At 40.5% G+C, this 24,522-nt stretch overlaps 1 protein-coding gene across 5 annotated transcripts in view; it reads right to left on the minus strand.

Annotated features, from left to right (window-relative positions):
• The window catches only part of ACVR2B (activin A receptor type 2B), a 340,318-nt gene that overhangs the window by 14,206 nt on the left and 301,590 nt on the right, over positions 1-24,522 (minus strand). For 4 of the 5 annotated variants that reach the window (XM_033931707.1, XM_033931706.1, XM_033931705.1 and 1 more), the window contains 3 exons: positions 12,757-12,871; positions 10,796-10,934; positions 6,305-6,435 (listed from right to left, as the gene is read on the minus strand). In XM_033931707.1, the coding sequence (XP_033787598.1) occupies positions 6,305-6,435; positions 10,796-10,934; positions 12,757-12,871 (385 nt within the window). Of the gene's footprint in view, positions 1-5,783; positions 5,943-6,304; positions 6,436-10,795; positions 10,935-12,756; positions 12,872-24,522 lie in introns of those variants that run through there. The other variant, XM_033931708.1, reaches the window with a different exon arrangement.

Here is a 24,522-nt window from a genome sequence, read left to right on the forward strand (position 1 = left end):
TCCAGCATAGACCTACACTCGGTGGAGGGCCTAGGGGCTTGTCAGACACATGACTCATGATCATCGCTGTACTGTGCAGGGTCCCTGTCAAAAACTGTAGTATTAGAAGATGCATGTATTGCCTGGTGTCAGGCCCGCCTATGCTCCACTTACCTGTAGGCCCCCCTTGCAGTTGAGCTCTACAGCTCTATGGTGCTACCTGGTAGAAAAGTGCCTAATGCACATACGCGTGGAACTGCAAATTATTGGCACCTCTGACGTACATAAGTGGTGCTTACGTTTAGGCACCAGTTTATTTTTTTTTTCCAATTCTTTATTCATTTTCATATCTCATAACAAGTATACAATAATCATTCAATATTCATACAATTCACTTGTATACTTCATATAATATTAAATCTTATATTATCCCCCCTCCCCCCTTCCCTTCCACACATATCAACATTTTATTTGAATCTCACACATTATACCCTCCCAATCCCATATCATATTATTCTTCTATAAAAAAAAGTGTCTAATCATTCGAATATTCAATCAATGGCCCCCAAATTTTTTTTAACTTGTTATAATTTCCTTTTGCATAGCAAGAATTCGTTCCATTTTATAGATATAACATATAGAATTCCACCAAAAAGTATAGTTAAGTCTTGTATAATCTTTCCAATTTCTAGTTATATTCTGAATGGCAACTCCTGTCATAATCATTAGTAATTTATTATTATTTGCTGAAATTTAACTCTTTGCTCTCATCATTGTTCCAAACAAAATTGTATCATATGACATAGCAACTGGATTTTCTAGAAAATAATTAATTTGAGACCAAATTGACTTCCAGAAGGCGTTAATACAAGGACAATAAAAAATTAGATGATCCAAAGTCCCTGCTTCTAGATTACAGTGCCAACATTTATTAGATCTAGAGCTATCAAACTTTTGTAAACGTACTGGGGTCAAAAGAGCTCTATGCAACAAAAAGAACCAAGTCTGTCTCATAGATGCTGACACTGTACATCTAATTCTCCAAGACCAAATTCGTGGCCATTGAGAAGCAGAAATTTGATGCTTAATCTCAATGCTCCAAATGTCTCTTAGACCCGTTTTTTGTTTTTTATTTGTAAAACCATATATCAATTTATACCACTTAGCGGCTTGGTGACCCAAGAAATCCGCCTGGAAACATAGGATTTCCAAACTATATTGAGTATCAAGATCTTTCCATTCAGGGAACCCCTCCTGAATAGCCTGCTTCAGCTGCAACCATTTAAAACTTTGTGACTTAGTAAAACCATATTTATGTTGCAGCTGTGAAAAACTAAGCAGTTTACCATTTGAAATAACATCATTTAAAGTTCTTATTCCTGCAATGATCCATTGTTTCCAGAGAATTTTATGACCACTTATTTTAATCTTGGAGTTTAGCCAAATGGATTGATTTAATGATTTAAAAATTGGAATAGGTGATAATTTAGTAACATATCTCAATGTCTTCCAAGTATCAATCAAAATTCTATTCCCTTTGTATCTATTAGGCATTGGTATACTCAAAAGATGAACCAAATGTATAGGAAACATGAGTCGCCATTCTAAATACAACCAGTCTGGGACATTCTCCATGAGCTCTGGAAGGACCCAATACATACCCTGTCTTAAAATATAGGCTTGATGGTACCTATAAAAATTTGGAAAATTTACCCCCCCTTCCACAATTGTTTTTTGTAACTTTACTAAAGCAATTCTAGGTCTTTTCCCCAACCAAACAAATTTTGTAAGAATACCATTCAACTTTTTATAAAATGACCCCTGAAAAAAAACTGGTATCATACTCATTTGATAACAAACCACAGGCAATATCATCATTTTAATTGTTTGAACTCTCCCCCACCAAGATAAATATAAAGGATTCCATTGCTCACACATTTCCGTTACTTTCTTTAATAAAAGTTTTTCATTTTCCTTTACTGTATCCTCAATAGTACTTTTGATATTGATTCCTAAATATTTTAATCCATCTTCTTTCCAAACAAATGTAAATGAATCAAATAATCCTTTGGTACAATGTACATTAAGTGGTAGCACTTCCGATTTGCTCCAATTAATCTTGTACCCAGAAAACTTTCCAAATTTTTCAATCAGTTCAAGCAAACATGGAATAGTAGTCTCTGGTTTCCTCAAATAAAGCAGAATATCGTCCGCATAAGCGGAGAGCTTATATTCCCAACTTGAAAACGGAATTCCTTGTATCTCCTTTGCCTGATTAATAGCTATCAACAAGGGTTCCAGAACAACATCAAAAAGCAAAGGAGACAAAGGACAACCTTGTCTAACCCCCCTCTGTAAACTAAATCTATCCGATAAATTATTATTAATATATAGCCTAGCACCAGGGGAGCTATACAATGTCTGAATCATTTGAATAAAACCAGTCCCTATACCAAACCATTCTAATGCTTGATACATAAAAGACCATTCAACTCTGTCAAAGGCTTTTTCTGCATCCAAAGAAATTAAGAATGCCGGATCCTGAATATCTTTTATTAAATTTAAAGTATGAAAAGCCAGTCTGGTATTATTGGAAGAATGTCTTCTTGCAACGAATCCTGTTTGGTGAGTATCAATAATAAAAGGGAGAGCTTTGGCCAATTTTAATGCCAAAACTTTGGCTAAAAGTTTACCATCTACATTAATTAATGAAATAGGCCTGTAGTTTGATACCAAAGTATGATCTTTGTTTGGTTTTGGTAAGACAATAATTAATGAATCTGCCATAGTACCTGATATACAACTTTTATTCAGTTGGTATTGATATAATTTTAACAAATAGGGTAACAAAGTATTTTGAAATAATTTATAGAACTCTACCGTATATCCATCACCACCTGGAGCGGATCCAACTCTAAGAGACTTCAATGCTGTTTCTAACTCTTTTAAAGATATAGGTTCTTCTAAACTTCCTTTTATATGTTCAGGAATTTGAGGCCCCTTAAGTGAACTTAAAAATTCCAATCCATCCTTTTCTCTATCTCTGTAAGATTCAGAAGAATACAAGTCTTTATAAAAACTAAAAAATTGTTTTAGAATCTGATCAATTTTATTATGTGATTTTCCATTTTTATCTTTTATTACAACAATTTTTGTTCTTCTTTTCCTTGCTTTAAGATAATTTGCTAGCATCCTACCCGCCTTATTTGAATTTCCATAGTATTGAGTTTGTTGAGAAAATAAATCATTCCTTACAAATTTAGAGGATAACTCATTATATTTAACTTTTGCTTTTAATAATAATTGCAAAGTATTCCACTCCCATCTATTAATTAAATTACTTTCCAATACTTTAATTTCCTTTTCCAAATCAACAAATTGTTTTGTAAACTGTTTCCTAACGTATGCTGAATATGAAATAATATTACCTCTCATGGTTGCTTTAAACGCATCCCATAATACTTCCATATTTATATCATTAGTATCATTAATTTGGAAGAATTCAATCATTTTTATTTTAAAATCTTCAGTAAAATTTGAATCTATTACCAAAGAATTATCAAATCTCCAAACTGGCTTAGAATAATCCTTTTCACCATCCTTTAACTCAATCCATACAGCACCATGATCAGATAAGAGAATAGGATCTATAATATCTCTTATTACATTTTTCGCTAAATTATTTGAAACAAAAATATAATCAATTCTTGAAAAAGAATTATGGACCTGTGAACAAAAAGAGAATTCCCGATCATTAAAATGAAGAATACGCCATATATCTATTAAATCACAAGATTTTACCAAATTATCTAGCCCTAATGATTTCATAACTCTACTTGGATTTTTATCCATAATTGAATCCATTACAGCATTGAAATCTCCAGCCACCACTAAATTAGAAGCAGCCAGTGTCATTAAAATTTGTAGTAGGTTCTTAAAAAACTCCATCTGATTCGTATTAGGAGCTTAGATGTTAAATAAGTCCAGGATATTATTTTCCATGCTCATTTCAATATGCACCCACCTTCCTAATGGATCCATTTCTACCATCTTAAAATCAGCTGTACATTTTTTATTAATTAAAATGGCCACTCCAGCCTTTTTCCCATTTGCTGGAGCAAAAAATACTTTTGAAATCCATCCCCCTTCCAGCTTTCTAGATTCTATTGTGGACAGATGGGTCTCTTGGATGAAATATACATCCGCCTGTTGCTTTTTAAGGAAATTTAACATTTTTTTCCTTTTAATTTGGTGATTCAGGCCATTGACATTTAAAGAGTAGAATTTAGTCTCCATCTTTCAACTCAATAAAATTCCAGCATTGACACTCCAGTTTATATAAATGAAATTGATTAGACACCATCCTTCCCATAACATCCATAAAATATAAGAATATGATATAATATCCCCTACTACACAGATATTCTTACCCCTTACTCTTAAATATCCCCCCTCCCCATATCCCTCCCACCCCTCCCTTCATTATGGATAAACTTGAACCACGCATAGGATATGCAACCACTTCCACCCCCCAGGCATTTATACATTGTCTCCCACATATAAATGTACTTTTTCCCATCTTATATCTTACTACCATGACATATTTTAAATATTAACATAACCATTTATTTCATTATTTTTCCATACTTTTATATAACCCAATTTCCAAAATGGTCAAATACCACCTTTACCTTTTTATCAATTCTCTTTTAAATCTTTTAAGTTCCCCCATATTCAATATTAATAAATGAACATTTCAAAACTTTACATATTTTATAAATCCTCCTTAAGTTCATCTTATATTCCTCCCTCCTCCCACTTTCACAGCATAATATCTATATTTATTTTAATTTATTTATGAATATGCTTCTTTAAATATATTTATATTAGAGTTCTAAACCATTTCATTCAATTTCATATTCACTACATACATACATAAAAGAAGAAATGTAACATTTTCATAAATCCTTAGCATTCCATCCATTCTATTCCAGTCTTACTTTTATATTCCACTCCTATTAATATATTTCTGTCTTCTAAACCTTTTCTTCCTTACATAGTCATTGGTTCAGAGTTATTCAGAAAGTCTTTCAACTTCCCTGGATCCTCAAAATATAGTGATTTACTCCCATAAGAAATCCTCATTTTTGCAGGGAAATATAAACCGTATTTATATCCTTTTTCTTTAAGCTGTGGTCTTAATTGAAGAAACTGCTGCCTCAATGCTGCTGTATTCTTTGCAAAGTCAGGCAAAAATAATAATTTTGATCCTTTATATGTCAAATTTTTGTCTGCTTTTGCCAACTTCAGTATTTCAAAGGCTTGCTGAAACCTTAACAGTTTAAAGATAAGCGGTCTGGGCTTTGACTGACTTTCTGACCGTTGGAACGGAATTCTGTGTGCCCTTTCAATTTCAAGAGGTTGTTTTGAGTTCAGCTGAAAAAGCTTTGGTATTAAAGTCTCCAGAAACTTTATGGGATTATCTCCCTCCAATTTTTCCGCCAGCCCAATTATTTTTATGTTCTTCCGACGTCCACAATTCTCATAATTTTCCAGTTGTTTTTGCATCTCTGAAATGATTTTTCTTTCAGATTTAAACTGAACCTCTGTTAGTTCCAACTGTTCCATTTTTTTTTCCAGTGTTGTCACTCTCTGGTTTGCCAATTCCAACTGCTTATTTATGTTGACAACCTCTTCCTTTACTTCCTGTATGTAATCTGTGTTCTTTTGTAGCATCTGCTGTATTTTTTCCAGCGCTGTCATCACTTCTTTTTTATCAATTTCTTCCTCATCTGGGAGTGCAGTCTTTGCTGGCGTCACATGATCATGCTTGACACGCTTAGCAGTGCCCACAAAAGCCGTCTCAAGTTTCGTCTGCCTTGAAGTTGCCATCCTCTGACTTTATAGTAAGTTCTTTTGATACAAGAAACTTTATTTTACAGCAAATTCTTCAGAATTAGTGCCTGGGGGAGCAGAGCAATGTGATTACACCTCCATCTTGTGCGTGTTCCAAGCCACCTAGGCACCAGTTTATAAAATTGTCCTGGTAATGTGAAAATCCCAAAAACCCACCCATGTGAACTTCAAACTTAAACCAAGTTTAAAAGTAAGGTAAAATGGAGGACTGCACAACTCTTTCCAGTTTTGCATGTAGAAAACCTTTCTAAATTCCTTCTGAACAACTTAGGGCTTCTCTAGCCTGCCCAATTTTATTTCTTTTGCAGTGCCACCACGTTTGTTTTGTGTCTGATAGGAGCTCAAGAGTCACAGTTAAAAACACGTTAAAAAAAAAAATGTGCACATACAGAGATATAGAAGGACTTACAGGGTGCTTAAGCCAGTGATCCTTGAAAACCGGCCGAATCTTCTTGTGAACCACTATTTCCTGCAGATCTTCCAGTGATGGATGCTGGCCAATCTCCTCCTCAAATGGCAGTGTGTACTCATCAACAGGACCTGTGTGATGCATACAAAGACTATTTAAAGTGGTGTGATGTACAAACCTCCTTCACAAGCACAAGCATTCAATCTATAACTCTGAAAGGGAAAGTACTAGTAATAAGTAATTATAACCTGTCAGATGTTGATTAGGGGATCCCTTTCGCAGGGTTGTGTAGACGTAGGGAGATACTGGATCCTCTATGGGGAGAAATATTCCAGCAGTTGGTAATGAAATTCATTTGGGATGGGGCCATACTGGATTTAGTGCTTATGAATGGAAAGATGTTTCTCATATTACAGTGGGTGATCATCTGGCATCCCGTAACCACCAGAAAGTGATTTTTGCTTTATAAAATGAATCCAATGATGTATACTAACCAAGATGGGAGTATTTTAAAGATAAATTAAATGAATTGAATTAAATTATATACACAAACTAAAATGCAAAAAATTCTTTAAAAAATCAAAAAATCAAAATATATTAAGTAAAATAAAGCAGTACGGATAATGAATATATGTCGCTAGTGATGTACACAGCCTTCCAATCGCATATGGCTAGTGGTGGCATGTCTGACGAATCTGCTTATAACTTGAAAAGTGCATAGAGATTTAAGTCGCTGCGTTTTGGGATAATCAATCTTAAGACAGGCATGGAAATGGTTTATTCAAAAGTGAAAGTTCTTTGCTTAAAAAAAAAAAATTGTTGCAGTTGGGAAATACCTCAAGGAAGTGTTAGCTAGATGGGAAGATCTGGAAGATGTAGAAAAGCAGTGGTCAAAACTGAAAGGAGTTATTTTAAAGGTAATCAACTTTTTTGTAAGGAAAGTAAATAAGAGAGAGAAAAAGAACGCCACTTTGGTTCTCAAAAGTAGTAGCTGAAAAGATAAGGAAAAAGAGCTTTCAAAAACTACAAGAGATTGCAGAAAGAGGAAGACAGGCAATAATATCTGGAAAAGCTAAGAGAAATGAGTAAAGTAGTCAGGAAAGCAAAGATGCAAATGGAAGAAAAAATAGCTAATACAGCAAAATGAAAGGACAAGACATTTTTTAAAGATTTGTTATCGATTGGAGGAAGTGCAAATTTGGCATTGTGAGACTCAAGGGTGAAGGGGAAGAATATGTAGAAGCTGATGAGAATAAGGCAGAATTGCTTACAATATCATATTTCTGTTCTGATTTCATAGATGAAGGGCCAGGAATAGGAATGCATAAGACAAAAACACAACAAAATTGTAGTAGACCCTGAACAATTTTTAGAGGACTGTGTTTGTGAGGAGCTAGCTAAATTAAAAGTAGACAAAGCAATGAAGCTAGATAGCATACATCAATATCTAATGAAGGAACTTAGAGAAGTTATGGTGGCTCCGCTATCTAACCTTTTCAATGCTTTTCTAGAGTCAGGAGTGGTCCCAGAGGCCTGGAGAATGGCAAACTCAGTTTCTCTCCACAAAAGTGGAAATAAGGAGGAGGTTGGGAACTACAGGCTGGTCAGTCTGATTTCTGTGGTACGTGAATTAATGAAAACACTTCTAAAACAGAGAACAGTGAGGTTTCTGGAATCTAGTGGGTTAAAGGACCCAATGTAGGATGGTTTAACTAGAGACAAATCTGATTAATTTCTTTGATTTGAGTGACTAGAGTTAGTTTGAAGGAGAGTGCTAGATGTGCTATATTTAGATTTTAGCAAAGTCTTTGACACAGTTTTGCATAGATGACTTATGTATAACCTCTTTTATTGAAAAAGCCCGCAGAAACAACCATAAGAAGCACAAGAAATTTGCGATCACAAGGTAAAGACCAAATGGCAAGCAACATTTTTGGCACAAAACAAAAATGTACCCTACTCTCTATCCAAAAACCATCTGTGACTAACAATCAGGAGAGGTCTGTACTAGTATAACCTCTCATGGTACTCCTATAATAATAATAATAATAATAATAATAGCTTTATTTATATCCCGTCATATCTATTCAGTTCAAGACCATATACAGTAAAGTAGAAATACAGAATGGATAACACAAGTATTGTGGCAATTGAAGATTGCAGCATTGGTTTAGGGGAGAGGGGGGGAGAAATGAGGGAGGGCGGTACGCAGGTAGGAGGGGTGCATGTTGAGAATGTAGGTGGGAAGGATGGTTTTCAAAGGTCAGATAAAATTGTTGAATAAGTGGGATTTCAGAGATTTTTTGAAGGATTGGTATGATGGAGAATTCAAGAGGAGGGCGCTTAATGTGTTGTTCCAGATGCCTGCCTGGAAGGATAGTGTCCTATCAAGGAATTTTTTGTATCGACATCCCTTGAAGGTGGGGAATGAGAATAGCAGAGTATTGCGGGAGGGGCGGGGATGGTCCTGAAGAACGAAGTGCTTCGTGAGGTAGGTGGGCGAGGTCCGAATAGTGTCTTGTAACAAACGCAGCCAAATTTGAAGATGCCCAACCAACCTACCTCCCTTGTAATCTCCCCTTCCTTCTCACTAAACTCCCCATATCTCCTCCCTCCCCCCCCTCAAACCAGTACAAATTTCTGAGTGGCAAAAATAAGGTAGGGGAATATCATAAAGCTTCTACCAATATAAGATTTAAATAATTTAAAACTCTACTATGTGCCCTGGAGGGTAAACTCTGAATATATTACTCTCATATTTGCCAAATTTGCTTCTTCTGTTGACGCATAGATGATGTATAAATAAACGGACTGATCTTAGTATGAATCCTAAAATGACTAACTAGATTAGGAACTAGTTGACAATAGGTCATTCTTAAGGAGAGGGACATTCCAAGTGATATGCTGCAAGGTTTCGGCAAGTCACTCAGTCCTCCACAGCCCCAGGTACATTAGATAGATTGTGAGCCCACCGGGATAGACAGGGAAAATACTTGAGTACCTGATTGTAAAACTGCTTAGATAAACCTTGATAGGCGATATATAAAAACACCTAAAAATAAACCTGATAACATTTCAGCATCTATCCGTTCATCCTGGTCAGGTAGATGGTAATACACCCCTGTCACTATTCTTTTCCCTTTACAAATGGAATTTCTACCCAGAGGGATTCCAAGGTGTGTTTCTTCTCCTGTAGAATTTTCAGTCCATTTGATTCAAGGTCCTCCTTAACATATAACGCTGCGTCTCCACTAATTTGATCTACCCTATCATGGCGATATAGTTTGTATCCCAGTATGACAATGACCCATTGGTTACTTCTTCTCCAGGTCTCAGAGATGCCTATTATATCTATCTTTTCATTTAGTGCAATATATTCTAATTTTCCTATCTTGTTTCTTAAGCTTCTGGTATTTGCATACAGACATTTCAAACAATGTTTGTCATATCTACTTACAATTTACTCAGCAGCTGGCATGGATAATTTGCCATCTTTAAAAGCCTGCTCTGTATTTAAGGAAACCTGGTATACTGTACCCTGTATTGCAATCTCACTATCAGGAAGCACTGTCTTCCCTTTTATGATGATATCTTTTAAAGATAGTTTGTTCCAAACCATGCTCTTTTGAGCCATTTATACAGTTTCCAAAAATAAACAAACAACCCCCCCCCCCCATTTAAATAGAACATTCAAAAAGAAATGGAGAGCAAAACCATCAAAATTATCGTGCCTCTGTATAGATCATGGTGTGAGCACACCAAGTTCGCAGTGCTGATTGCTTCATCTCTGAAAGTATACGGCAAAACTAGAAAAGATTCAGAGAAGGGCAACAAAAATGGAGATGTTGAATGGGTTAGAGCTCCTCAGTTTGGGAAAGATGACAGAAAGGATATGATAAAATGGATAATATCATGAATGGAGCCGAATGGTTAAAAACGGGGAGTAGTTGTTTAATCTTGCAAATGATAAATTGAGAGGACACTCCATGAAAATGCAGTGCACAATTAAGCTGCAGATTCTGTTGCTGGATGACTCGATCAAAGTGACTAATACAGCAGGATTTAAAAACAGCTTGGATACCTTCTTAAGAGTAAAATTTATTTTTATAAACTGATCGGTCAAGTAGCAATGGGAAAGCCCTACCTATCCCTGAAAATGGGCTTTAAAAGATAGGGTTTAAAAGAAATTGAATTTAGGTACAACAGGTTATTTCTCATTGGAAGGTTAAGTGATTTACTCAAGGTCACAAGAACATCAATGGGAGAAATAGGATTTGAACCTTGGCTTCCCTGGTTCTCAACCTGTTGCTCTATCCACTCAGAGTAGTAGCAGTTCAGAAAAGCCACCATCAGATACAAGCTGTTGGACTCAATAGACCTTAGTCTATGTCTGTCCCTTCATCTTATGGACAAAGTAGAGCAACAACAGAGATCAGATAAGGAGGGTATTTTTCTAGTTGTACCCTGCTTCAATTGCAAAAAGCAACTTACCATCAGCTGCAGTGCACCTTGCAACAAGCTCCCAGAGTACCAACCCCAAGGCATACATGTCTATTCTCAGGAAGGCATCTCGCTGGAAGTTGATTGCCCCCTCCAACACCTCAGGAGCCATGTATCTCCTTGTCCCCACCTTGAGGGTTAAAGTAACAGAAAAAATGACCTTATTCTCAATGAAACCCAGTCAAAAGAATAGACATGATGACAAGAAGCACACACAGGCTGCAAAATAGGGAAGGTTTATTTATGATCTGTTTCTTCACAAAACAGTTTACAATTATTTCCTTCCTTCTCAATATACCCTTACAACAGATAAACTCAAACCTGAGCTATTAGCACAGGATCTCTAAGGGACTAGAACACCTATACATGCTCAAAAGGTTCTCCTGAATTTTGAAAGAATTATCCTGTCCATGTGTTTACTGGGAGACGTATTCTACTTGAGAAAAGAGTTAGGAGTTTAGCATTTCTTTTCAGCATTAGGATGATAAATACAGTGGTACCTCGGTTTGCAAGTGCATCGGTTTGTGAGTGTTTTGCAAGACGAGCAAAACATTCGCAAAATCGGCGCCTTGGAAACTGAGTGTGCCTCGATTTACGAGCGCCCCCCCGCGATCCGGTACTCTCCCCCCCACGATCTGGCACCCTCCGCTCGCGTCGCACCCCCTCCCCGCCGCGATCCGGAATCCCCCAGGCATCCACCCACCCACCCGATCACATTTCTTACCCCCGTATGGCACCGGCACCAACAGGACATGCCGGTGCCGGAAGATCTGCCTCCTTCGCGCTGGGCCTTGAGCATCTGGCCTTATGCCTGCAGGTGTCATCTTTATGTAGGTGCAGTAAGTTTTGGAGAGCAGGTTATAGTGACGTGTATGTGGGACTTTTTAATGTAACATTCACTGAAGTACTCCTTAAGAATGCATCTCTGCTTTGCTGAGCTGTGTCTGAAGCTGTAATACAGGCTGGACTGGACTGTTTCTTTCATATCTTTGGGTGGTGGGAGGGGGTCAGTGGCCACTGGGACAGAAAGGGGGGGTAATGCCTTAATCCTTCAGTGGTCATCTAGTCAGTTTGGGCACCTTTTTGATCTTTATTCTTTTTTTAAAAAATGTCTAAATGGTGCGCTCGATGTTTATTAAAAGTTTGATTATCCCTGCAGAACGTCCAAGTCCTAAATCCACTCAAAACATGCCTCTAGTATGCTCCCTTAAGATTTAGAGGCACTGGAGACAAAACAACCAGAAAGATGTCCAGAAAGTCACTTTTGAAAATGGCCACTTGAACGTTTTGACTAGTAAGACATTCAAGCCGGATTATGCTGTCTTTTGGACGTCTTATCTTTTTTTTTTGAAAATGAGCCCCATAACATTTTGAACTCCAAAATTAAGATGAATGGTCAGGTGAAAAATTAGGTACCTAAGTTTACCTGAAAATAAGTCACAAATTTAGGCACTTACATTAGGAGCTCAAATTTAGGAGCTTATTTTGTTTTAAATATCAGATCTACTTATGTTTTATTTGTTAACCACATATCTGTCAGTTCAAGTCACCTAACACAGCAACCAACCTACTTTAGCTAAGAGGGAAGAAGAAAAATGGGTAAACCTGAGGGACAGTCTGTGGACCGTTTTTCTTCTTAACAAAGCAAGCACTCTGACATTTGCAAAGAGAAATTTCCCAATTAAATTAAAAACCAAAGGACAAGATGGAAGCTATTTCTATTTATTAAACTAACTGCAGAGGAGAACAGTACTGTTAAAGCCAATTCCACCTGTAACCAATGCAGAGTCAGCTCGCAAAGTGGCAAGAACCTTCGGAGCTCTTATTCTAATTTATCAATGCAAATCACACAAAGTAAAGCCTGTTGAAACTGCACAAAAACATTTGGAAAAATTGTATGCACATATTCTGACTAACATGTACAAGTACCACTTCGCAACACGAATAGTTACCTGTCCGTGCGTATCTCCTGGGGGCTTTCCAGGTTCAAATCGTACAGCTAGTCCAAAATCTCCTAAAACTGCTGTCAAGTCATTCTTCAGCAAGATGTTTTTACTCTTGAAATCCCTGTAAATGGAGTGTAAAACAGCAAGGATCAGTGCACAAAATATCGCATACACTGAGTTCTGTAGGTTAACTGTAATGACATGGCCATAAGGAATCGGGTACACCCTCCCCCACTCCACCGCTTTTGCCCGTACATCATATCCATTTTTGACAAATTTCAGTATCCTTGATTTATATCTAACTTGTTTCTAAGCCACTTTGTCCAACACAAGAACATTAAAAGAGGAAGCACTTTGGCCAGGATTGGTGGAACTATTAAGCAAATGATGGCCATAATTCTGGAGGCAGAGGAAGAACCTAGCGCTTTCATCAGCTCTGCCTCTACTTATGCTGCAATACAGTATACAGAGAAAGAGAGTCTAAATATACAGCAGAAAACAACACCCAACAAGAGTGAAAAACTGCCTTCAGAACTGGGAGAAGTAATACTTCATTTCAAAATATAAGACCCGATGGCCAGTGTTTCAGCTCTTGCCTGCCTCAGGGGTCTTTTCTCTTTTCAAAGTGATTTAGCCCAAATGTAATGAAACTTTTTCTGGAACTAGTAGCAACGTGTTCTCTCCTCACTATGTGTCTGGCATTTGGCTTTCGGAAAAAAAAAACCCCAGAAAGGAGAGTACACATCGCTACCAGTTCCAGAAAAAGTTTCACTGCATTTGGGATAAATCACTTTGAAAAGAGAAAAGAACCCTGAGGCAGGCATGAGCCGAAACACTGGCCGAGTCAGGTCTTATATTTTGAAATAAAGTATTATTTGTCCCAGTTCTGAAGGCAGCTTCATTCTTGTTGGGTGGTGGTGTTTTCTACTTATGCTGCAGACTGAAATAAAGAAGTCCATAAGTGATATATCTTAACTGACGGGGCACAACAGTTTATTTCCTCTACCCCCTTGTGCTTCCAGAGCCCAGCTCTCAAAAGGGAATGTGCTGGCTCTGGATCAGTGGGCTTAGGTTGACATTCCTGTTGCTTCTTTGTTTGGAGTGTGGCAATGGGTGATGGTGTGGGTTCAGTACCCTATTCTGAGGGTGGTTGTTGGAGAAACTGAAGAACAATAGAGTAAATACCATATTCAGACCTGGAAGCCCTAAGCCCATGTGATATACGGTGAGCCATAGAATGCCATTCTTCTTTGGGGTGGTGAAAGCTCACTAAGTAGACGCCAGGCTGATAGCCACAGAAGATTGTGCTTCGGGAGCAGCTCTTTGGAGGCATATGCTGGGCTCTGTGATGTATTCCCTTGACTGCTTTGCAATATCTTTGTTAGGTCTGTTCTTCATCTGTTTGTTCCCTTAGCAGATTTTGCCTCGAAATGGAGCTGACTGTTTCTCCTTTGGTGATAACTGAATTGGGGTTTTGAGTTTGGGGATGTAGACCAGGAGTGCTGTTGAAACTGAGGGGGGGGGGAAGAAATAGGAGAATACTCGTAGAAATGGGAGGAGGTTGAAGAAGAATGTTGGGTTGTGGAGGTGTTTACATCTGAAGGGAATCTAATAGCCCTGCATTGGCTTGAAAATTTCGGTTCATAGACAAAATCGCGCGAGACAACTGAGCGCAGACAACTGAGCGCAAGGTTGACGGCGCGCCGAAGAAAAGCACTATTTTAAAGGGTTCCGATGGGGGGTGTTGGTGGGGAACCCCCTATTTTACTTAACAGACATCGCGCTGGCGTTGTGGGGGGTTTGGGGGGTTGTAACCCCCCTCATTATACTTGAAACCGAACTTTTTGCCTGTTTTTTAGGGAAAAAGTTCAGTTTTAAGTATAATGTGGGGGGTTACAATCCCCAAACGGCAGCGAGATGTCTGTTAAGTAAAGTGGGGGCGTTCCCCCCCACACCCCCCATCAGAACCCTTTAAAATAGTGCTTTTCTTCGGCGCGCCGTCCACCTTGTGCTCAGTTGTCTGCGCGCCGTTGTCTCGCGCCATTTAGTCCCGTCACCAAAATTTCAACATACAACTCCCAAATCTTTTTATACAATTATACTGGCTGCTGATGAAAAGAAGAATCCAGTTCAAGATAGCCTGCATGGTCCACAAAGTGATCGACTCAGAGGGACTAACCTCAGACATTAAAGTCCCACATTCCTTCTTCGACTCACGCAGTACGCAATGCTACAAACTATCTTTCCCATCTCCTCAACAAGTACGGCGAAAGAAAATAAGAACAGTCTTACTGGGTCAGACCAATGGTCCATCTAGCCCAGTAGCCCGTCCTCACTAGTACTTGGCCAAAACCCAAACAGTAGCAACGTTCCATGCTACTGATCCAGGGCATAAAGTGGTTTCTCCCCTGTCTGTCTCAATAACAGACTATGGACTTTTCCTCCAGGAAATTGTCCAAACCTTTCTTAAAACCAGCTACTTTTTTGAAGCTCACTGCTCTCCCTCTCCTATTGGTTTTTCCCTTTCTCGTCTTATTTACTATCAATAACTTGTATTTCTTTCCCCATTTTTTCCTCCCTATTATATGTTCTGTCAGGTTAGTCGATTTATTTGGTTTGTAATTTTACTGTTTTGTACATCGCTTAGAATTTTGAATAAGCGATTAATCAAATCTATAATAAACTTGAAAAAAATCTATAATAATAATAATCTATAATACGCTATCCGCTCTTACCACAACCTCTGGCAATGCATTCCAGAGCTTATCTCATGCTTCCCAGACCCCTTTCCAACATACCTTTTGAACCCTGGTGGTCTAACAGTAAAGTGGGACAGGAGTGATTTTTCTTCCCTCTTGCCTCATGCGGAGCTGCAATCTGAAATGGCTGCACAAGTTCCCGGGGCAGTCTCATGAGGCCGTGAGAACTCGTGAGACTACCTCGGGAACTTACGCAGCCATTTCTATTCATGGCTCTGTACGGGGCAGGAGAAAAGAAAAATTGTTCCCGCCCTGCTTCACTGCTAGACCACCAAATATTAGAGAGGGGTCCGGGAGGTGGGAGGGAAGTGGGGTGGTTAAGAATAGGTGGGGACAGCATGGAAGAAGGATCGCTCGTGTCCCGGCTCACCACTGGACCACCAGGGCTTAAGGCAGGCCCACGGGAGGTCTGCAACTGGTCCAGGAGGTGGGAGGGAGACGGGGTGGTTAACAGCTGACTGGGACAGGAGGTGGGAAAGATTGCTCCTGTTCCGGCTCACTGCTGGACCACTAGGGCTGCAGTAGGCATCGGAGGCTGGGTGCAGAGCTGGGCAGGAAAGGAAGGAAGGAGGGAGGGAGGGAAAGAGGGCTAGGTGCAAGGCAGGGCAATTGAATATAACTCCCCCTCCCCGGTTTATATTTGAGTGATCCTTTTCACCCTTTTAGGGGGGGGTGAAAAAGGTTACCTTGGTTTATAATCAGATTAGTTTATATTTGAGTATATACGGTATGCTGAATGGTGGTAGAAATTACTGGAATTCCTCAATATACATGTGAGCTACATTCCCAATCAACTGTTGGGTGCACACTAATGCTGGATCAATATAGGAAGACCCGGGAATGACTGGTGTGACTCAGGGTTGCATGGAACAGAAGAATAGCCTTACTGGGTCAGACCAATGGTCTCATCAAGCTCAGTAGCCCGTTCTCACGGTGGCCAATCCAGGTCCTTAGTACCTAGGACATAGAAGGGCTGCTGAGATTTCATCTATAGTTCTTTGGTTGATGGAAGGCAAAACCAAATACTGTTCTTATGATATCTAGTGCTATATGATAGTTTGCTTCTGTAGGCGAGGTTGGCTTTAGGAGTGTACAGCCCAGAGTAGTTGCACAAGGCATTGTTCCCCTCCCTTTTATATTGTGAACCGCTTAGATTTTAACTTTGGTTTCATATACGCAGTATATCAAATAAATTAAACTTGGCATTGCAGCTGTAATACTTTGAGGAAGAAAAGCACCTCCCTCCCTTTAGCTGAAGAGAAAAAGGTTTACTGTAGATTTGAAGGAGAGTTACAGATTGCCAAGCTAAGGACTGCTGTGGAAGAGGAAGTTTCCAAGTTTCTTCGATATTTGATTAATCGCTTATTTAACATTCTAAGCGATGTACATAGTATAATAATAAACATAAGTTAATAAAGGGAGACTGACAATTTAATTTAAAAAAACTTAAGACAAACACTGGATACAAAGGGGAAGGGGAAGAAATACAATTTTGAGAAGGTTAAAGAAAACATATATGGTAAACAACATTAGGAAGGAAAAATGAAGGGAGGCAAGAGTAGTAAATATAATGAGATCTATAAAAAACTTTAGTCGGGTCGAACGTTCTGGTTATCTCAGCTGTCAAATGCATCTTTAAAAAGAAAGCATTTGAGCTTACTTTTAAATCTAACCAAATCTAATTCTTCTCGAATATTGATTGGAAGTAAATTCCAGGTTTGAGGTGCTGTGACGGAAAAGATTGAATTTCGCCGTGTATTTATAATTTTTAAAGAAGGAACTGTCAGAAGATGTTGATCAATAGATCTAAGCAATCTTAGTGGAGTATAAGGGATCAAAACTCTGTAAATAAAAGAGGGAGATTTACATAGAAGACTTTTAAAGACTAATAAGTTTAATTTGTAGGTTATTCGATGGGCTACAGGGAGCCAATGTGCTTCCCTGAGTAGTGGAGTGACGTGATCAAATTTTTTTTGCTTTTTTAATGAGTTTTATAGAAGCATTTTGTTTGATCTGTAAACGACGGATTTCTTTTAAAGCAATACCTCATTCTAGCCCACGATGGCATGGTTGACAGTAATTAAACAGAAACATGATGACAGAGAAAGGCCAAATGGCCCATCTAGTCTGCCCATCTGCAGTAACCATTATCTCTTCCTCTCTCTAAGAGACCCCAAGTGCCTTCTTGAATTGTACAGAACACCATCATCTGCTCTATTTATCATTTAGGATTAAGTTAATTTGGGATGGACAAACATACCAAAAGTGAAGCACTAAGTAAAATTGCAGGCAACCCTCTCTAGCCAAAACGTATGTTTCAATAAATCCCTAAGCAAACAGAAGCTGAAAACCTTTATATGGTACAAAGTTAAACACTCGTGTTTCTGCAAATTTCAGCGAAAAACTACTATTTTCTAATTTTACCATATTAAAAAAATAATAAGGCCTTAAAGATTTAATAACTTATTAGCCCTTCAATTATTCAGCTGAAGCCAGTTCCACAGCTGACTCTTTAGCCTCTCAGCTGTCACTGGAATGATTTCATGTTTCCCTTACATTTACTGACATTTGTCAATATATGCTTATTTCTGACCTAAGGAAGAAAGGATTACCTTCAAAAGTTAATCATAAAATGCATTAAGTTAGTCCACTAAAAAAAGTATCATCCTATTTCCTTTATGTTTTTGTTTTATTTTTATAAATTACCGTGAAAAGTGGTGTTCCCGCTAAGCTGCGCTGGGGTGCGCTGGCGCTCAAAATATTACCTCGCAGCGCACAAGTTTCTCGTCACAGCGCACACAGTGTAGAGCACAGTTCTTCAACCGCCGGTCCGCAAACAAAATCTTGCCGGTCCGCGAAGGATTCGGTCCCCGCCGCAACGAAAGGCCGGCGTCAGCTGACTTGCAACTTCCTGTTGCAGTCGCTGTGCCGGGACTCCTGCCTTCGCCGGGACTCCTGCCTTCCACCGCGTTTGCCTCCTGCCTTGTCTCCGCACCTCCAGACCAGCAGCGGCAGCTGTGTATGCTTTTAACTTCGGCACAGAGCTGCCCCTAATCAATAGTTTAGCGCGGTTTCATAAGGCAGCCTCGGGGCCTTTGCTAGGCCGGCCCACATCGCATCATCGAAGCGGGCCGGCTATCAAAGGCCCCGAGGCTGCCTCATGAAACCGCGCTAAACTATTGATTAGGGGCAGCTCTGTGCCGAAGTTAAAAGCATACAGAGCTGCCGCTGCTGGTCTGAACTCTTGGGCCGCTGAAGGAGGGCAAAAAGCAGCTGTCCTGGAGGTTTCCCTTCCTCTCGCCTTTACAGGTTCCTTTTTTCCACCTTTTTTTTTTTCCTTCAAACGGCAACGGGCCCCAGCATCGACATCAATCAAGTAAGTTCCACTGTCAATCAAGCGGTTCTGCTCGGCCAAAGCTTCCCCTGTGACATGAGCCACCCTCAGGGGAAAGAAAGTGACCCACAAAGGTGAGGGGAAGGGGGGCAGATGATGGAAGTTGGGGGGGGGGAGAGAGAGAGAGAGAGAAGGGGCAGATGATGGAATGGAGGAGATGAGAGAGAGAGAGAAGGGGACAGATGATGGAAGTGAGAAGAAGGGAGAGAGAGCAGAAGGCAGATGGATGTCAGTTGAGAAGGGAGAGCAGATGCTGAATGGAAGTGGGGAAAGAACACATACTGGATGGAAGGAGGAGATAAATAAAGGGGGAAGAAAATAGTAAGATAATGGAGGGGTGAGGGAAAGGGGTGACAAGCTGTGTGTAGACACAGTGAAAAGAGGGAAACGGGACTAAATAGTAAGAAAGAATTTAATTTAGATGGAGGCAGAAAATAGAGAAGGAAGACCAGAGAAGAAAAGGGAAGAGAGAGCAGAGAATGATCAGATCTGAGTGGAGGAAATGAGAAGAGAGATATGCTAAAAACCACAGGGGGGAGGGAAGGATAGAGATGCCAGACCATGAGGGGAACAGAAGGAAGATGATGGATGCTAGACCAAATTGGGAGGTGGGGGGGGGGCAGGAGGAGAGATGGCAGGGAAAGACAGACAGTGAATGGAAGGGGCAGATGCTGGACTGAAGAGACAGAGAAGGTTATCATGCTGCTGTACCGGGCCATGGTGGTACGCCCTCACCTGGAGTACTGCGTCCAGCACTGGTACTTTAAGAAGGACACGGTACTACTCGAAAGGATCCAGAGAAGAGCAACTAAAATGGTTAAGGGGCTGGAGGAGTTGCCGTACAGCGAAAGATTAGAGAAACTGGGCCTCTTCTCCCTTGAGCAGAGGAGATTGAGAGGGGACATGATAGAAACATTCAAGGTACTGAAGGGAATAGACTTAGTAGCTAAGGCAGGGAGAACGAGAGGGCACTCTCTAAAGTTGAAAGGGGATAGATTCCATACAAACGTAAGGAAGTTCTGTGGTAGAAAGCAACATATTTATTTGGCTCATAACTTGCTGGCGCCCGATATTTTTAGCTCACAGTGAAAAAAGTTTGCTCACAACACCCGCCCGCTTAGAGGGAACACTGATGGCCACCACACCATTTCACTGTCTACTTTCAATAACTATGAGTTTTTCTAAGAAGCTGCTGAGTTTCTAAAAAATGAAAATAAATTCATCTTACAAAGTAGGAAGAGGCTATTTAAAAATCCCTACATTCTTCCAGCTAGCTATTTCAACTGTTAAGAGTGGTGAGTGTGTGGCACAGTGGTTATCGCTACAGCCTCGGCACCCTGAGCTTGTGGGTTCAAATCCCAAGCTACTCCTTGTGACCCTGGACAAGTCACTTAATCCCCCCATTGCCCCAGGTACATTAGACAGAGTGTGAGCTCAACAGGACAGATAGGGAAAAATGCTTGAGTACCTGAGACCATATGTGGTATATAAATAATTATTAAGTATGGCTACAGATTTAGTGCATTATCTTTATGTTTTATTAACATTTGTTATACCGCTTAAGCATATCACAGATCATTAATAATGCAAATTAATGTGCTAAATCTTTAACACAGATTTAAAAAATGTAATTGTGATTAGTGCAATTACCTGATCTTCCTGGGTCAGGACCCGCTTCTCTGGCTCTAAAGAAGCAGCAGTGTTAGCATCAGCTTGTCCATGCTGCCGCTAGCTCTGCTTGACCCAGGAACAGGAAGTTACATCAATAACTTCCTGTTTCTGGGTCAGGCATGGCTAGCGGCAGCATGGACAAGCTGACACCGACACTGCTGCTTCTTCAGAGCCAAAGAAGCAGGGTCCCAACCCAGGAAGATCAGGAAATGTGTGGGAGCAAGGAGGGAGAGAGTTGCTAGTTGAGGGGGGGGGCAAAGGAGAGAGAGGGGGGGAACTAGGGTGGAGTGGGCGTGACAAATGATGTTTGGTGGAGGGAGGGAATCAGTAGATGTGAGTGTTTATGCTCTTCAGTAGCAGCTGCTGGAAGTGGGCAAAGCCAGGCAGCGGCACCTGGTGAAGGCACCAACACCCTCTGGAGGTTTGTGGCTAGACATGGAAAATAAAATGCAGCAGGCTCAGATTGGAGGTGCCAGATCCCACCGCCCTGTGGCTCTGATCTTCTGTCACTTTGGTGCCTAATCTCTCCCCAGTACCAGCAGGCAGGCACCTCCCTCCTCCAGTCCCAGCCCATGCAGGAACTGGCAATCATTTTGCGCAGTGTCTGCAACCACTACTGAGGGGATCTCTGCTGTGGGCAGTCACTCTGGAACAAGCACAAAAGCAGCAGGTACTGAACTGTAGACTAGAGAATGAGACGGGGACAAATTTGTCCCCGCAGAAACAACTTCCCTGTCCCATCCCCGCGAGTTTTGAACACTTATGATTTTACACAAGCTTTGAACACTTATGATTTTAGAGTGTTTGAGGCTTGTGCAGATGAGGATAGAGCTTGCAGGAATGGAGCTTACAGGAAAAGAACTCACGGAATGGGGAAAAATTTGTCCCCGTGTCATTTTCTACTGTACAAGTCCCCTCTCCTCGAAAAGTATTGTCTGCTTTCTGGGAGCAGCTGATGCCTCTGTTAGCTGGATTATAAAGTGCCGCTGGGATTCAGCATCCTTGAGTGGAGTGGGGGCTGGCTGGACTTCTTTGACCCCCCCAGGCTTGCTGTCATTTTTGTTTTGAGCTGTACTTAAAGGTTTATTTATAAAAGCCATTTGTAACTTTATAGAGCTGGGATACTGTCTCCACATAGCGTGTGAGACCGAGAGACAGCTCTGCTTCCTGCACCTGCCTCCTGATCGTGGCACCAGTTTAGGAAAGTTTCAGCTTAATGTGCTGAGAGGTGAAAAATGAGAACTGTACATTTGAAGATTGTGGTTTCCTTTCTTTGCCAACTCACGATTGCTGGTTCTGCCTTGGAGATTGGTTCTTATGATACTGAGAAGCCAAGTGTGAGCCCATTGAGATCCCCATGTGTCATGGAATTGGCTACAAAATGACCAGGATGCCCAATTACATGGTTCACAAGAATCAGTGGGAAGCTGACAAAAAGCTGCATGAATTTGCACCCTTGGTGGAGTATGGGTGTCATGTCCACCTTTGATTCTTATATTATTTCAAACATCTCCTGAAGGGTGACTAAGCTATGTATAATTTAGTCACTGTCTTTTTCTATTAAGCGCGTCGAGCCCTAAATGTTTAGGGAAGATTTATTTATTTATTTGGTTAGTTTTATATCCCGTCCTCCCTAACGAACTAAGAACGGGTAACAAGGTCGACATACATAATGCATAGACAAACATTATGAACAGTAACAGATTGGTATACAAGACTAAAGATTAGATTAGATTAAGTGATGCATAGAGGGGCAAGGAGAGGGAAAGAAGTGCTGAGCTCAAGGGAAGGAGGGAAAGCGGTGCTGCATTGGTCCGATAGTAGTGGGTTATCATATGTTGTGGTTTTTCACAATTGTTTCTGCATTGAGGAGGAAAGAAGCACTGGGCTTAGAGGGGATATGGAAGACAAGAGGTTCTACATCAGGAGAAGGAGGAAAAGAAGGGCAAGCAAGGAGGGAGCAAGGTGCTGCATTGGAAGGCAAGGAGGGAGAGGGGTGCTGAATGGGGAGGGGGTGGGGAGGGAAAAGAGAGATCCAGTAAAGGGATTGAGGACGAGAAGGGGGAAACTGGAAAAAAAGAGGTAGGTCAAGAGATACTGGATACGAGAAGTGAGTGAGGAAAAGAAAAGAGGAGACACACTGGCCTGGAGGCAAGTAAAAGGAGAGGCCAGGATAAAGCTGAGAAGGTGAAAGGAAATGGGGGACTAGGTAGTGGAAGGAGAGAGGATACTACAGATAAACAAGTGGGTGGCAGCGCTTTGAACGGGCTGCTTCGTGGTTTTCCCCGCCGGGGCGTTCTCTCTGCTGCATCACTGCATGGAAAACCTTTCATACGCTGAAAGATTAGAGAGACTGGGGCTTTTTTTGCTGGAGAAGCAGAGACTTAGGGGATATGATAGAGACTTACAAGATCACGAAGGGTATAGAAAAAGTGGAGAGGGACAGATTCTTCAAACTTTCGACAACTACAAGAACGAGAGGGCATTCGGAAAAATTAAAAGGGGACAGATTCAGAACGAATGCTAGGAAGTTCTTCTTCACCCAACAGGTGGTGGACACCTGGAACGCGCTTCCAGAGGGCGTGATAGGACAGTGTACGGTATTGGAGTTCAAGAAGGGATTGGACAATTTTGTAAAGGAAAAAGGGATAGAAGGGTATAGATAGAGGGCTACTATACAGGTCCTGGAACTGATGGGCCGCCGCGTGAGTGGACTGCTGGGCATGATGGACCTCTGGTCTGACCCAGCAGAGGCACGGCTTATGTTCTTATATTAATAAACATCTCAGCACACTGACAAGTCAGTTTTTGTTGGGAGAAGGCTAGTGTGAATTTAATTAAATTACTAACGTGAGTCAGCAGATGGTTATGCCCTGTACGCCAAGCATTATCATTTTCATAGCATCAGCTGCCACAGTGACACTTATCACTCCACAATGCAGGCCCAGATTAGATAATTGCAAAGGAGAAGAAACCAAACACCACTGTTTATGTCCAGATAAGATAATTAACAAGGGAAGACATAATTCTAAAATGACCTGTGAGAACAGATTGGGAAGTCACTACTGTCTACTTCAATACTGTGTGCCAGAACGATGCCAGGGAAGGTACAGTATGGGTGAGAGGGGTGGGGGGTGGGGGGCAAGCCAACCATTTCAAGTATTACTGTGAGGACGATAAATTAGCTTTGTTTTAGCAAGACAACAGTTAGGGTGGTCTGGAGGGCATTCTTTCCTATTACATATCCCATCAGTGGTCAGACTGAATGTATGCTAGTCTGCATTGGCCTTCCTCTCTATATTGCTTTCTCATTTATAAGCTACCCAGAGCAAGAGATGGGACCCTGCTAGGGTTGGGGATAATTTATACCTAGTTTATTGCTAAGTTTCTTGGTTTTAATAATTATAGGGGACTTTAATTTCTTTGTGATTGCTTCTTTCTTCCTGTTTGACAAAATTTCCTCTGCAGTCTAACTTGGGATAGGTTAAGGTTGGCCTCTGTTTGCACAGTGCCTGGCTATGATTATGTTATCTTGTCTTTTTTCTGTAGGTGGTATATCCATCAAGGAAGGCAGGAGGGAAGGAAAGGAGCCCAAATAAACAGAACTAGGAAGGTTTCTACTTCTGAACTAAGTCAATGAGCTTCCCTTTTGTGAAATTATCTTTGTCAGAAGGGTTGAGGACCTGGCAGTCCATATACAGAAACCTGGAGCAGTTAACACTGGGGGTTTTTTTGACCATGAGAGGAATAGCAAGGATAATGGATGGTATCGGCTAGAGATCAAGATGTCAAAATGTAACTGGCAGAAAAAGTTACAAAAGTCTAGAACCACTTGTGAATTTTGCATTCTTTCAAATTTATGACCTTTGTTTTTAAATTTCTTTGTTGACATTATAAGGCAGTGGTCTTCATTGCAAGACCCGTGAGCTAATGGCGGCTTGCGGAGAC

This window comes from Geotrypetes seraphini, chromosome 2 (genome assembly GCF_902459505.1).
Source record: "Geotrypetes seraphini chromosome 2, aGeoSer1.1, whole genome shotgun sequence".
Classification (NCBI taxonomy): Eukaryota; Metazoa; Chordata; class Amphibia; order Gymnophiona; family Dermophiidae; genus Geotrypetes; species Geotrypetes seraphini.